At 38.9% G+C, this 15875-nt stretch overlaps 1 protein-coding gene across 4 annotated transcripts in view; it reads right to left on the bottom strand.

Annotated features, from left to right (window-relative positions):
* Positions 1–6574: 6574 nt before the first annotated feature.
* The window catches only part of LOC144014190 (receptor tyrosine-protein kinase erbB-4-like), a 260722-nt gene continuing 251421 nt past the window's right edge, over positions 6575–15875 (bottom strand). For 3 of the 4 annotated variants that reach the window (XM_077513792.1, XM_077513794.1, XM_077513793.1), the window contains exons 26-27: positions 14354–14636; positions 6575–12797 (exon numbers count right to left, since the gene is read on the bottom strand). In XM_077513792.1, coding sequence (XP_077369918.1) covers positions 11992–12797; positions 14354–14636 — 1089 coding nt within the window. In that variant the 3' untranslated portion in view covers positions 6575–11991. Of the gene's footprint in view, positions 12798–13740; positions 14637–15875 lie in introns of those variants that run through there. The other variant, XM_077513795.1, reaches the window with a different exon arrangement.

Genomic DNA, 15875 nt, shown 5'->3' with positions numbered 1-15875 from the left:
CTAATGATCATCACGTTTATCATGATTTTCAATGCATCTTTTTGACCCGATTTGACCCTTACTTTGTGGCTACGTCATACTTTTAAGGTACATTTGTCAGTATTCGTTAATTAAAGTACCCAAACCAATTTATGTCCATTACTTTTTATTTCCAATCACCAAATGATCCAACAGGAACGATGGAAACGATGCCCATACAACACAAAGCTACCCTTAAGCTGCTCTTTTTCACAAGAAGGTGCAAAAACAATTGTTTCAAAGGCAGTACTTTTCAAAATTAGATTTCTCTATTACAATAAAGTAAGATTGCCTCTGGTGGAATGAATTCCACATTTTCTGGAAAATATTAAAAATAAAGTGCCTTATAAATAAATAAGAGTTCTTCTAACCAAAATACTTTGTGTTTTCGCAGATTTCTGTACTTTTAGCAGCGGTAGTGTTCCGTCATTAAATTATTATGGGAAATAATTGTTTTTCAACATTTATAAATCGTAATCTAATCGTCACGTGTCAAACCTAAATGTCTGACTAATGTCATGCTATGTAGCTAGCTAGCTTCCCTCCCAAAAAAACAAGTTGGCAAACGGTTTTGTTTTGAAATATAGCGGATTTACCTTGATGCGAGACTCCTGACTTCCTGTCCGGCTCGTGTTATTTGTTCAGCCTTATGAAATTCCACTTGCGGTGTCCGGAAAAAATCGAATGCTTGCGGAAACCTTCCGCATCGCCACATCCGTTCCGAACCGCAGACGCACTACAGCCGTAGACTTGAATGCGTTCTATCCTTGCGGCGGCCGTACCGCGTCCGTTCCGCAGCCAGTTGGGCTTTAGATTAGATGGAAATGTTCAATATTATCTACTGACAACAAAAATGTAAAAGGTTGAAAAATGATTGTCCTGACTAAAACAAGACTAAAATGTTGACAGTTTCTGTTGACAAAAATTAGACAAATAAAATTACGCTTTCTTGGACTAAAATAATGACTAAAATGATCAACTTATAGTCGACTAAAAGGCGACTAAATAAAAACGTGATGAGGTTGACTAACTATGATAAAAACTAGGGGTGTGAATTGCCTAGTACCTGACGATTCGATTCGTATCACGATTCATAGGTCACGATTCGATTCCATACTGATTAATCCCGATACGAATTTACAAGTCGATTGTTGCAATTATTTTATTTAAATTTAGTAAATACTAATCAGTAAACTTGTACATGTACACTGTAAGATTTGTGTGAAAATATATTATTTATTTATCTGAAACTTCAGTCATAACTGTGAGCCACTGTATTTAACAAACAGGTTGTAATCTGTTTAATATTTGAACAGCTTTGAAGTAAAATATTAAGGCTTAATGTTCCATTAATTAATATAACATTTTTCCATGATTAAGGTGTGAACCCTAACCCTAAATAAGACATTTTCTTGAAAATTTTTCCATCACAAATGGTCGTTTAAAAATCCATTTTTTTAAACACCACTAATAAAAACAAACATGTTATTGAAATTGGACGAAAACTGAGACTAAATTTAAAAAATGATAAAATCAACACTAGTTGGGAAGACCGCTTCATTTTGTCCCGCAAGCAATGCATGAAGTAAAGGCTTTTTTTTCTTTGCTTTTTTTTTTTTCCTGTGGTAAATGGGGAAAGTTTGTGATACTGATTAAAGCTGACAGGCCTAATATGGATTTGGAATAAGTAGCTATATGTGAGCAAAATTGCGGGGAGCTTCTCTTCTAAACTCTGACGGAGAAATTCAATGTGCCTGCTAATTGAATCTCGGCGCTCTAGCGGGGGCAAACGAATGGAGAGAAGGAGGAAGAGGAGAAAGATTTCTGTTCATAAACAGTGTTTACTTAAAGCACTCCGCTGCCTTATTAGTATTAATAGCAGTGACTTCAGAAGGCTCATATTCAGCCATTGGACAGTCCTGGATAATTTATGAGCGGAATGAAAAGCCGGCGCAATGTAGTAGCGCATTGCAAAAACAATGTTGCCCGCGCCCGTTTACATAAGCGGCACTCGGGGTAAACAGTGGATTGAGCGCACCACGCGGCCGGAGGAAAAAACGTGAGCAACGTGCAGCAGTTGCATCCTCACGTTCGTTCGCCTTTTTGGAGATGCGAGAAAACGCTGCGGACCCTTTTGATGAGTCCGTTTGAGCTCGCCGGCTCAACATCTCGTCCCCCCCCCCCAAAAAAAAAAAACTTGAACAAGTCGGGTCAGGATGCACATGACGTCATTTTTAGATGCTCTTAATAAAAGACACCATCTGTTAAATTGGATTATTACAGTGTTTCGCCTAATTAATTGCATGCTTTCATTTTCTGCTCTATTTGCTGTCAGCAGGGTGGTACGTAAAACACCGCGTCGGGTTTCGAGAGCATCCCCGAACAGTGTTCATTTTGATGAGAAATTTGAATTTAGTTTTAGTTATAGCAGGGGTTTCAAACTCATGTTAGCACAGGGGCTGAGTGAAGGAAAATATATTACCAAGTGGGCCACATCAGGAAAATAACGGTATATAACTTAAAAACAATTACCGTCATTTATACGCAGATTTTCGTGGACCAACACTAAATGATGGAGCTCAACTGTAACCATATTGTTCCGAAAAATAACAAAAATGCAACACTGAGTTCTAGACGTGTTAAATCTACCCATTTTGCATATATATATATATATATATATATATATATATAGTTCCCAGAATGCATTGCGTGGCGCAGTTAATGCATTGTCATATCTATTTGTGTTACCAGTCATTGAATTTGTGTCATCTTTAGCACATTTATGTCGGTCTATAATTAAAAGTAAAAGTAATAATAATAATAATAACAACAACAACAATAATAATAATAATAATAATAATAATTAAACAAACCGTAACTTTTAAGTTGTGTGTAAAATTATGACATCCAGGACGATTCCCCCGTACAAGTTGGATTGCTCATCTGAGGACTGCTTGTGAAAGTACAAATTTATGTTTCGATTGTGGCAGCTGATTAATTAATTTGGCTGACATTACTTTTTTTTTTTTTTTTTTAAACTTTACAAAATCATCTCGCGGGCCGGATTAAACCCGTTTGCGGGCCTGATCTGGCCTGCGGGCCATATGTTTGACACCCCTGAGTTATAGTCTTTTGACTAAAATGAATTAAAGTTTTAGTCATCATTTAGTCATCTGGTTGTATTTTAGTTTTAATCCAATTTGATGAGAAAAAAAAGAGCAATTTTGACAAAATTGACAGTTTAGTCGATATTTTCTTTCAGCATAATTTAAATTTGTATACAGAAAATTATAACACACCTATTTGTAACTGTAGTTTACTAACACACAAGACATTTAATACAACGGTGTCTTTATTAATTGTTTCAATGAAACATGTTGAACTGACAATAATATACCGTAATTTCCGGACTATAAGGCACACCTGATTATAAACCGCATCCGGTACATTTCTAAAGGAAAAAGCATTTTGTACATACATAAGCCGCACCCGACTATAAGCCACATGTGCTCACATTGAAACATGAGTTATTTACAAATAAAGACGGTACACAGAAAAAGTTTTCAAAGGTTGAATAATATACCTTAGGTTTTCTTTCCAAACATACGGTAGTAACTAACAGGGCTGGTTCAAAATAACATACTGGTAAAAGTCATTGAGACTGCAACTTGTTGTATTTTCCACGATGAGGGTCTGTTCATGCTTATTTTATTCATGCACAAAGCGTAACGTTACATTCAACGCATCTTTCTCCACACACATATTCCACCTGTCTCACTCTTACCTTTTCTGCTCGAGCACCCCTGGCGACCGTTAAATAAATTAGCCGCATCATTGAATAAGCCGCAAGGTTGAAAGTGTGTGAAAAAAGTTGCGGCTTATAGTCCGGAAATTACGGTAACTTAGTTTTCACCTTAAAAAAAAAAAAAGAAAACAAAAAGTGCATAATTGCTTGAGATTACTCTTACAGCTGCACAATGAAATAAATACAGTTAAATATATATATTAAATTAAATTACATTTAATCAAGTGCAGTGAACACTGAACATTTTCCGAGTGGTTCTTTTCTCCCACCCGTGTTTTCATTCCTTCAGATTGTGTGAATTTTCGTCACTGGTTGTTTTCATTTTTGTTTTAGTCATTGATAAAATTGTCAGTCAATTTTAGATATCATTATAGTCTCATGTATGGCTTCTATTTTAGTTTTCGTTTCATTTTCGTCTGCGAATTTCTTTTTGTCCACCTGTAACTTAAAAAAAAAAAACATCCACAATGCTTACAGAATCCATCTTTATTTATATTAAATTAAAAATATACTTTGGACAGATTCATGTAGCAAACATGAGGAACAGTACATTTATGATACAAAGCTTTGGGTATGATCTGCAAAGAACACAGAGAGAGAGAGAGGATCAAGGGACAAAGCGAAGTTATTGGCGAAGGCCTTTCTGAACTCTGTCCCAAGTCGACGCATGCAGAAGAGAAAGCAGGTTGTGGGGCGGGCCATTCAAAAAGAGGACGGATGATGTGCGTAGGGCTGGACTGGCCATCTGGCATACAGGGCAGATGCCCGCTGGGCTGGTGCCTTTTGGGGCCGATGTGGCGCTATTCAATGATTATTTTTCCTCCATGTTACGGCCCACAATTTAGAGGGAGCAGCCCATGAATCAATTGACAATATAGATCAGTGGTAGCTAATGGTGGTCAGGAATTGGGCTGGACCGGCGGGCCTAAGTTAAAAAAAAAAAAAAAAAAAAAAAAAAAAAGCAGTGCCGTTTATTTGTGTCAGTCCAGCCCTGGATCATGTGGGACTTGGCTCAGAAGCAATTGAGAGTTCCAGTTTATGGTTTGCTTTTCAATTTGACTCCACTCGCAAGAAAAAGGGAACAAGCATGTTAAATATAACCCCACTCCCCCATTTTGTCAAAAGATAAATTCACATAAAGCAAATCTGTATAACTGTTCACTTTTTTTGTGTGTACACCAGCTATAACAGGAGGAAACTGCAGAAGGAGAAAAACGATTATAACTCCAAAGCAACACCCCCTTATTTACATTTTTTTTCCCACGGTCCATCATTATTTCAGTACTTTTATAAAAATACTATTCACATTTGAAGTGCGTTTGATACCTCAAAGATTCTGTACAGTTATATTTTGAACTCGGGAAATGAACTTAACAGCAGTGATTTGTGCAATACTCTTCAAACAACAACAAATACTGAACATTAAATAATTCGCAGAACCTTGTGAAAAAAATAAAAATAAAAACACCCCAAACAACAGAGTAATCAACATCATACATGTACACTATAGTTGGCAAGAAATCATAATTTTCAGTTTGTGCTAATGATTCCAAGGAAAATACTGGATGGGATCGTAACGTCATCGAAGATACAAAGGTAAGTTGATAGTTTATGTTGGCACATGGCTACATGGCTCGTCAGCTTGGCATATCAAGTGAAGGAAACAAGAACAATCCGTGCATCATTCGTTCAGTCATTTTTCCAAACAAAACGGGAAGTACAAAAACAAATAAAACTTGTTTTCTCAATGTTCGTTCCAAAAACAAAAATGAAGAAAACTGAGAATGCGTTTTCCAATTTTGTGCACAAATGGAAGATGGAAAATGCAGACAACGGGCAATTTGGACGTTTCATCCAGTTTGCATATTTGCACTTGACACAAGTTGTGTGACCCGGAGGCGATTTTTTATTTTTTTTGGTAGTTTTACCTGACTCGTGGCTCCACTTTGACGGTATTTGTCTTCTGTCCGTAGTGCACACTGATCTGTATATATTACTGGATAGCCGATAGCTCATACATGCCCATGCAAGCCGTTAAAGCCACAGGGTGTAACAATCGGCAGTGTGGCACCAAGCCACGGGGTGGCGCTGCTTTGTTTTTGTGGAGCTGGGTAGTTTTTTTTTTTTTCTTTCTCCTTTTTGACAGGGAATGTTTTTTAATGGTATGGCGTGAAAGCCTACGGCTATTGTAATGTGCGGTGGCGTCGAGCCAACTCTTTTTTTTTTCTTTTTTTTTTAAATGAACTTTATTTTGTGGTCTACAATTGCTCTCCCTTTTTTTTTTTGCTGTCCCGCTGCGCCAGCCTCCGCGCATTACAAGGGCGGCCATCTTACCATTCCCATCTCGTGAGCAGATATGCATACGTACATATTAGACATATACAGCAGTTCGTACGCTCTTATATAGGGCCGGGGGGTGTGGGATTGGTGGTTGGCGGGGTGGTAATTATTTTTTATTTTATATTTAATATTTATTCTTTTTCTTTTAGTGCTTCTCCAGTAATATATACAGATCAGTGCACGGCCACGAGTCAGATAAAAAAACAAAACAAAAAAAAACAAAAAAAAAACAACTCGCTTCCAGGTCACACAACTTGTGTCAAGTGCAAATATCCAAACGGGATGAAACATCTCAAATTGCCCGTTGTCCGTGTTTCCCATTCTCCATTTTTGCACAAAATTGGAAAATGAGTCGTTCTCCGTTTTCACCATTTTCTTTTTTGGAACGAATAAAAAGTAAACAAGTCTTTTTTTTTTGTACTTCCTGTTTTGTTTGGAAAAACGACTGAATGAACGATACACGGATTAAGAACGATCACATGGAGGAAATTAAACAACATGAAACAACTTTATCGGAAACACGGAAGCAGCTGAAATTGAAATGGATCACGTGGTGTTAAGGACACACGGAGGAGGACTTTATTCACTGAAGGAAACATGAAAGAAGATCGTATGATATAAAGGAAAGACACGAAGAAGACACCACGCGCAACAGAGAAGCTGCTCACTCGGGCTGAAGAAAAACATGGCTGACAATCACACACCACGGAAGGCGATCACATCAACAATAGAAGAAACACCAAAATGTGATGTCAACAAAAGCGAGAAGGATGTTTATGTTGAATGTCGCTCCAGGAGAGGAAATTATTGCTTCCATGAAGAGTTGCGCTTACGCAAAGAAGTTTTCCAGACTGCAGAAAGAGACCACGCGAGGCCAGCGGCGTCCTCAGCCTCACTCTCGATTCAAAACATCGACATTGCGCACTGATCTGGGGCAAACGTAAGATTTTTTTCTCTTTTTTAAATCAGCATCGTCCCTTTTTCTCTTTCCTTGAAACCCACATTTGGCAGCTCCTTCCTTTGCGCCGTATAAACAAGCTCAAACGTGCTATAAATATTTCACCGCCGACATTAAATACCGTCTCCATTTCAATGAGTTGCAGCTCCAAACGGGATTACAAAATACTCCTTCATTAAATAATCATGGCACCATCAAAGAAAGATTATGACTACTGTTGGGAACAAACACACACACAAATAGAAAATTCTTGAAGCCGATCAACCCCCCCAAAGAGTTTCCTTCATGAACTCTTGGCCGACGTATAGCGCCACTGATCTTCGCTAACTTCTGAAGTGGTGAACGAACAGATAAACAAGTTTCTGGAAGAAATCTCTTTCCTCTTGATTAAAGTGCTTCACGGGGAGGTTCGGGTTTGAGCACATGTGCGCACATTTAAAGAACACACACAAAATAAACAACTTTAGGAGGAAAAAAAAAAGGGAGAGTAACATAACGATAGAAGTTGGCAAGCTTGATGTCGTTTCATTTGAAATGGCTTCCGGATGACTCGGCAGAAGAAAGAATCATACATGGTTGTATGACAGAGCAGCATTGAGTGTCAAAAACAAAACAAATACATATTGTTTTTAACTGTAAATGGATAAGAAAACGTTTTGGCCATTCATCTTCATGACAAGAATACAGTGTTCCCTCGTTTTCCACCAGGGTTCGGTTAAAAAAAAAAAATAAAAATACCCGCAATAAATGAAATACTCAAAGTAATTAGCTTTATGTTTTATATTTATTATAAATGTTTTTGAGTCACTAATGCTGCATTCAAGGATGGTCGGAAGTCGGAAATATCCCGAGTTGGTTTTTCACAGTTTCGAGGCGAAATGAAACAACCAAAATGGTGGATACATCGTTTTTATTTTAGTTCTAAAAACTCATTTTTGACCAACAGCAAACTCACCCTCTTGTAATTTTGCTTCATTTATTGTTTTTATCATATTTCATAAGCATTCCATACAGTTGAGTAGTTGACCGTATAATTTCATGCTGGGAGAGAGCGGCATGCTGTCATGTACGTTGTGTCAAGTTATATCGAAGAGTTAAAAATAAAAGAAAGCTATCTAGTTTTATATTCGAGGAAATTGTGTTTTCCCATTCACGGATTGTGTTTCTGAAGGGGTCACCATCGTAGAGTGACATCACGTTGTAGTCGGTCGGTGAAATCGGGGATCAAGTTCAAAGGGGGCGTTCCCGTACACACTTCCTGATTTGAACTCAGAAAAGTCCGACTTCCGACCATCCTCAAATGCAGCATAAAACCCCTCACCACACAATTTATATACTTTTCTCATCGAAACATTGACATTTTCTCACATTTCTCTCATTTAAATATTCTCAATATTCAAACCTTCATAAATGTTATGAAATAGGTACATTACTGTAAAAAAAATTATGCATGCAAAATTGCACTAAGAAAATCCACGAAACAGCGAGGCCGTGAAAAGTGAAGCGCGTTATAGCGAGGGAACACTGTAATTTGAAAATTCAAAAACGTTGAAGCCAGGATGCAAGTATGTTATTATTTGCATGTAAATAGTGACCATCTGTGAAAACGGAGACCAAACGTGCGCATGCTAAGTGTAAATGAGCACGTAGTATTTCTTTTCAAAGTAACAGTTGCAGTAATTGGCAGATGACGGCAATTACAGACGTTTTTTTTTTTGCAGGTGCACAGATCAACTTTTCAAAAATGTTCCTTTTTGTTTGTTTGTCGTGATCAACTCACAACCAATGTGATAAAAAAAATCATTCTTAACTTTAGAAGACATTTTTTGGTGCCTGTGTTATAATTCATGATATTGATATATCCTTGACAAAAATGTTAACACAACACTTTTGTTTTTTGCTCCCATTTCTTTTTTCATGAGATGAACTGAAAAATCTAAACATTCCACATATAAAATATCACAACTTCTCTCAAATATTTTTAACAAACGTGTAAATCTGTGATAGTGAGCACTTCTCCTTTGCCGAGATAATCCATCCCATCTTACTTCACAGGTGTGCCATATCCAGATACTGATTAGACACTAGGGCTGCACGATATTGGAAAATCGTGCGATATTCAATATGGTTGCTGAATATAGCAATAGATATTATTGCGATATTTAACGTCTATCTAAAGAAATGACATTTTTATTATCTAATAAAAGAATTACATGTTTTCATGCAGAAAAATAAGCAAACTCAATATAATCTTAATTAATTGTAATTACCTCTCGATAATGTTCAACTATTGGATGGTGCTGCCACATTTTAGTTAGCGGCTGACTGGTCAAATTCAGATAAAAGCATAAAATTCCATATGAAACTTATTGCACATCTTTGCGATATGCATATTCCATGAGCCAATATCGCGATATTGATATTTTTTACAATATATTAGACGCCATGATTAGTGCACAGGTAAACCGCCCACGATAAAAGGCCACTCTGAAAAGTCCAGTTTGGTTACATTTTCTGGGTTCCCAGAGTGCCACACAATAAAACAAAACTGCAGGTGGGTTGTATTATCTCGGCAACGGAAAAGTGCGCATTATCACAGATGTAGACTGGTTCGTGAATAATATTTGAGGGAAATGCTGATATTGTGTATGTAGAAGAAGTTTGAGAGCTCTGAGTTCATCTCATAAAAGATGGGAGCAAAAACAAAAGTTTCTATTTTGTTGAGTATATAATTACATGTACTTTCTAAATACTGTAGTTTTGCCTTTCTGCCTTTTGCCTTCCCTTAAAAGTAACAGGGTCTTTTTTTGTACACAACATTACGTTACCGATCATTATTTCGTGACCAAAAAAGGGGTAAATCTGTTAAGAAAATGATGTCAAGGTATAATGTTTCTGTGCAAAAATATATTGCAGTATTACAACAAACATGTCTTGCATGTTTGCAGACTGTTTTGTCTTTACAGGTTCTAAAATATAGCACATTATATTTTTTTATGTACAAATTTCTCTCAATTCGCATAAGAAAACTGATCCTTGAATTTCCATGACACAGCTTTGGCCGGCTAAAGATATCTTTGATTTCTTTTTTTTCTCTTCTACAATTGCTTTAAGGGATGATTGAACATGGCGTCATAAGATGGCCTCTGCGTTTTGGGCAAAATATATGTGTCAATATCAATAGAGCTTTTCACCTCTCTGATGAAACAACAAAAATGTGAGCGCACGACTCATCAGCTTTCACACTTGTTACCTCCATTTGTTCGTCCTTCCTCTAGCCAAGTAAAAGCTTGTTTCAAGTCTTCCGTAGGTTAGTTGGTGCGCATAAATATAGTAATGCATTGGGGAAATAAACTAAACGAAAGAAAAAACAAACATTGCGTTGTGCCGCTTTTTCCAACAGCAGAATTGCTGGCAGTGGGTTCAGACACCAGTTGTCGTTTTACAGGAATCAAGCAAAACTCCTGCTACAGTCTGGAACTTCCTCCCTCCCTCCACAATAAATTCCCGGGTTGTCCAAGATCACAGTCTGTATCTACAGGACACAAATGTAGTACTTGAGATTGGTTTGGGTCTGTGGTTGCTACAGTCTTGAATGGACGGCGGCTCTGTTTGGAGGACTGAAGAGGTTTCTGGAGGCTGGAGTCCTCTGATGTAGATATATATGACTGGATAGCCGATAGGCCGAGACGTTTGAGGTCGCGAGGCCGCCATATTGCTCCTCCCAAGAAACGTTTCTCGCCATACGATCCTATACATTTACAGTATACAAAATTGGAGAACATTTGAGACTTCGCAGAAACTGCATGATTTGTGGTGTTTTAAATGTATTAACATCAACAAGAGGACTTCAGACATTTGACAACTTTCTCTAAATACATGTATAAATTATATGCTTAATGATGTGTAGTACAGGTGGAAACTTGTATTCAGGATTATAACTGTAATTCAACAAAAGATGCCTCTGCCAAATCTAATATTGGGGTCTAAGGAACTGAGCGATAAGAGAAAAAGGGGGTCTTCAAAACAGCACATATCGTCCACTTGTTATTTAAAAAAAATAAATAGTGAGCACCCTGTCACAAACCCCACCCTGCCTCCAGCCTTATACTAATGCTGCATTCAAGGATGGTCGGAAGTGGGACTTTTCTGAGTTCAAACCAGGAAGTGTGTACGCGAACTCCCCTTGAACTCAGAAATTCCAATTGTGAAGTCGGAAAAAAAGGACCCCGACTTGACCGACGGGCTACAAGTGATGTCACTCGACAATGGCGACCCCTTTGGAAACACAGACCATGAATGGTAAAAGACAATTTACTTGAGTATAAAACTCGATAGCTTTCTTCATTTATAAATATGTGACATAACTTGATGTTACACAACGTACGTGCCATTATGACGCTATCTCCCGGCATGAAATTATACGGTCAACTACTGAATTGTATGGAAAAATGCTTATGAAATAAGATAAAAACAATAAATGAAGCAAAAATAACGAGAAAGTTAAGTTTGCTGGAGGTCAAAATGAGTTTTAAGAACCAAAAAAAAAAAAAAAAAAAAAAAAATTTACCACTATCCCCCATTTGGGTTGTTTACTTTCTCCGCAAACTCTTTCAGGTTGGAACTGGGAAAAACCAACTTGGATATATCCTACTTCCGACCATCCTCCAATGCAGCATGATACTAACTGCCTACAAGCTGTATATATCTCATCTGCATGTATACGTATAGTTGATGCAGTAGTCTGCTCGTGAGGTGGGACTAACAAGATGGCCGCCGTGTGACTTCAACGGCTTGCACGGGCGCGTATGGGCTATCGGCTATCCAGTCATTTATACAGGTCAGTACTGGAGTCACATTGAGGCTCAATTTAGACCACAGTATTCCTTTGCCGGTAGGGAGGCGGCGGCAGAACTGGGCCAGATTTGAGGGAAAACTCCGACATGTATTCCGGGTTTTCAGCTACCGTTCTGTGTCCGTTCTGCTTGTAGTAGAGCTTCGAACTGGCGGCCCCGCTCTGGGTGCCGTCAGATGGTTTGGGCGGCAAGCTGTGCTGCCAGTACTCCGGATTGTCAAAGGTCACCTTCAGCTTCTTTCCGGCGGCTTTACCTGCCGTCTGTCCTCCGTGTTTCAGCAGGCTGGCGGGCGGCAATGCCGCGAGGCTCTGGTAGGCTGGCAGGCCGCTGTGCCCGACGGGGGCCGCGCCGGACGGGACACCTGACTGGCACACCGAAGCCAGGGCAGTCGTTCCGGTTTGGCTCGGACCGGTGGAGACGCCGACGGCAACGCCGGCTTGTCCCGCGGGTTTGGCGGCGTGGTGGGCGTGGAGGATGTGGGTCAGCGTACCGTGGTGGCAGGGCACGCCAGATGGAGAGGGCTGAGCCGGGGGCAGCGGGTAGCGAGGCAGGCCGGTCTGGATGCTAAGCGGGAGGTGGGACCCTGAGGTGGTGACCGAGATGGACGAGGGAGGCTGGGAGGGAAGAGGCAGACCGTTTCTTCGCAGGGTCTCTGCGGCACTATGAAAGGTGTTGAAGTAGAGGGGCTCGTTGATGTACTCGTCCTCTCCTTTGGGCTGACTGCTGGGTGTGCTGTGGTAGCCCGGGTTGTCCAACGCATGGATCTCCCCGTTTTTATGCCGTGACACAAAGGGGTTTTCCTCGATCGGATTCAGGTATTCTGTAGCACATAGGCAGAAAAGAAGAAGGAAGGAAAGAAATAAAGGAGGGGTTTACCAAAGTGTGAGGCAGCTCTACCGAGGACCAAAAGTGCCAAAATTATATAAATAAATAAATAAAAGTGAAAATAAAAACAGATGTAAAAAATATAACTCAAAAATTAAATACAAAAAATAAATATAAATGGCAATACACAAAATATGTGGTTATTTTTCCATTTAAGTTTTGAATTATATTTTGATATCTGTAAAAGTAAAAATAAATATAAAAATAAAAAAACAAGATTCGAAAAATAAAAATCAATATACAAATAAATGTGAAAATAAATGCAAAAACATTTATTTTTTGTGTTTAATTTTTGAATTCTATTTTTAGAGCCCTTTTTATTCTATTAAAAATAAAAATAAACAAAAATAAATGTTGAAATAAATACAAAAACCATTTATATTTATTTTTTTGTATTTAATTTTTGAATTCTATTTTTAGAGTCCTTTTTATTTTATTATTAAAAATAAAAATAAACAAAAATAAATGTTGAAATAAATACAAAAACATTTATATTTATTTTTTGTATTTACATATTTTAATTTTGGCAGTTGTGGTCCTTCATACAGATCAACTAGTAAAATTGTCAGAAATTAAAACGTGAGAAAAAAGGAAGCTGAAAGAAATGAGTACGAGACAAGAGAGCGAGAGAGAGTGAAAGAAAGACGAGCTAGCGAGAGAGGGAGATTGAGAGAGAGAAGATATAGTTAGGTCACTTGCTAATGAGCAAAGAAGATGGAAACGGGACATGATAATGGTGATAATGGGAGCCACTCAGGAGCAGACAGGCAACTTGCCAGAAGTTCTTTGGCACCGGAAACTCCATCTGCCGGGGGCTGAAATGCCAACAAACGACCTCTCTTGGTTGCTTCCAAGCGCTATTATAGCGGGGTGTGAAACCTATTGATTTTGCCCACTCTTGCGCTCCTTGACATTGCATCAGATGCATTTATGCTTCAGGCCTTGTTATATTTTGAGAAGCTCAAAAATCAAAGGCATCAGCATGAGAGCAGGGTTGACGGGCTGAATTACGATCACAGGCTGACGCGCACCACAGTCAAATAGTGTTAATCGCTGGACAGAAATAAAATGAAGCAAAAAAAATAATAAAAAAAGACTTAAGGACTTTCTAAAAAAAAATATCACCTTTACTGCTTGTTGTAGACGTACAGTATTTGCACAAATTTTCACGAGATGTTGCGATTTTCCCAAATTCACCTGAAACATTTCTAAAAATATTCTTGGTTCACAAACTAAAAACCCTCAGCAGGTGATCATTCATCCTTTGATTATTATACTGGAGAGCAGTTGCCATTTGGCAGCTGTTTCTCATTTGATGTGTTTAAGGTCTGTACTGTCCATCCTATCATAAACTGCATCTTTCTTAGACTTGGGTCACACACTCGGCCGTCTTTTTAGCTGGCCAGGACTTCCTTTGGCTTGGAAAGCTGATCTGACTCTTGCAACCGAGACCGAAATGTCATCCTCTTTGTGTGTTTTTTGTCTCAGTACCTTTAGAGCTCTTGTCTTTCATGGGGGTCATGTATCCGTCCTCATTCTCATCCTTGGGAACCCTCTCCCCAAGGAAGATGGTGGGGTCGGCGCTGTACCTCTGCCCCCCGCTGTCTTCGCCCCCTGCTTGGTTCAGATTCTTCATATGCAAGTTCCCATTGCAGCGCTGGTCCTCCGTGGTGGGCCCCTGGCTTGAGGCGGCTTCCTGCTTTGAACTCGCCTGGGCCCCCGACAAAGGACCGTCTGAGAGTTTTGGAACTCCTTCCCGATAGCCAAACTTATTCTGGAGAAGACAAAGTGGAGGTGGAGATGTATTAGGCGGTTCGGTAGTATCAGTGTTCGCTCACTTTTTATGTGTCGTAGGGGAGAGGGTGGTGGAGATTTACGTCCTTTATTAAGTCATTATTTACGCCCATATTAAGCCATTTTGAAGCGTCATACACAATTTCCACTCTTCTGAACATTTCTTCAACTTAATACATTTAACTTTTATCATTGAAAATGATCAACAACTACTGGAGCTGTAAATCCTGGTATTTACGGCGGAAGATCTTCGTCATATCCCATTTAGAAGATGAAGAAGACTACCAAGAAAAAAAACAAGATGAAGAAGAAGAAGACGAAGAAGAAGAAGAAAAAGAAAAGTAGAAGAAGGAGGAGGAGGAGGGGTGGAGAAGAATAAGAATAAGAAGAACACGAAGAAGAAGAACACGAAGAAGAACACGGAGAAGAAGAAGAAAAAGGACACAAAGGAGAAGAAGAAGAAGAACACAAAGGAGAAGAAGAAGAAAAAGAACACGAAGAAGGAGAAGAAGAACACAAAGAAGGAGAAGAAGGAAAAAGGAGGAGAAAGCGGAGAAGAAAATGAAGAAGAAGGAGGGGGAGAAGAAGGACAAGAAGAAGAATGAGAAGAAGAAAAAGAAGAATAGGAGAAGTAGAAGGAGAAAGAGGAGAAAAAAAGAAGAAAGGAGAAGAATAAGGAGGAGAAAGGAGAAGAAAAAGAAGGAGGAGGAGGGGGAGAAGAAGGACGAGAAGAAGAAAGAGGAGAAAAAAGAAGAAAGGAGAAGAATAAGGAGGAGAAAGGAGAAGAAAAAGAAGGAGGAGGAGGGGGAGAAGAAGGACGAGAAGAAGAAAGACGAGAACAGACAAAAAGAAGGATTAGAAGGACGAGAAGAAGAAAGATGAGAACAAAGACGAAAAGAAGGATGAGAAGAAGAAGAAGAAGAAGTAGTAGTAGTCATGGGAATTTGCATGACGTGGGATTCTGGTTAAGGTCAGCCATTTTAAACTAAAAAGACAAACTAACGCAGTTATTATGCTGGACGTTTCATCGTCCTTGTGTGTTGTGGGACAGCGTGCTGATGGAACATACGTCATGTACATAGACATAAACTACATTAGTATTTACTTAACTTGTTTTATGTTCTTGGGCAGCTCCAAATGAATGAAATGTTCCTTAATCAGGCTTCTATAAGTTGACCATTTGATGAAGGGCATAATGACGCTCAAAAAGAATGCAGTT

Source organism: Festucalex cinctus, chromosome 2 (assembly GCF_051991245.1).
Source record: "Festucalex cinctus isolate MCC-2025b chromosome 2, RoL_Fcin_1.0, whole genome shotgun sequence".
In the NCBI taxonomy this organism is placed as follows: domain Eukaryota; kingdom Metazoa; phylum Chordata; class Actinopteri; order Syngnathiformes; family Syngnathidae; genus Festucalex; species Festucalex cinctus.
Note: the sequence above shows the minus strand (reverse complement) of the source record. Positions and strands in the feature narration are given on the sequence as shown.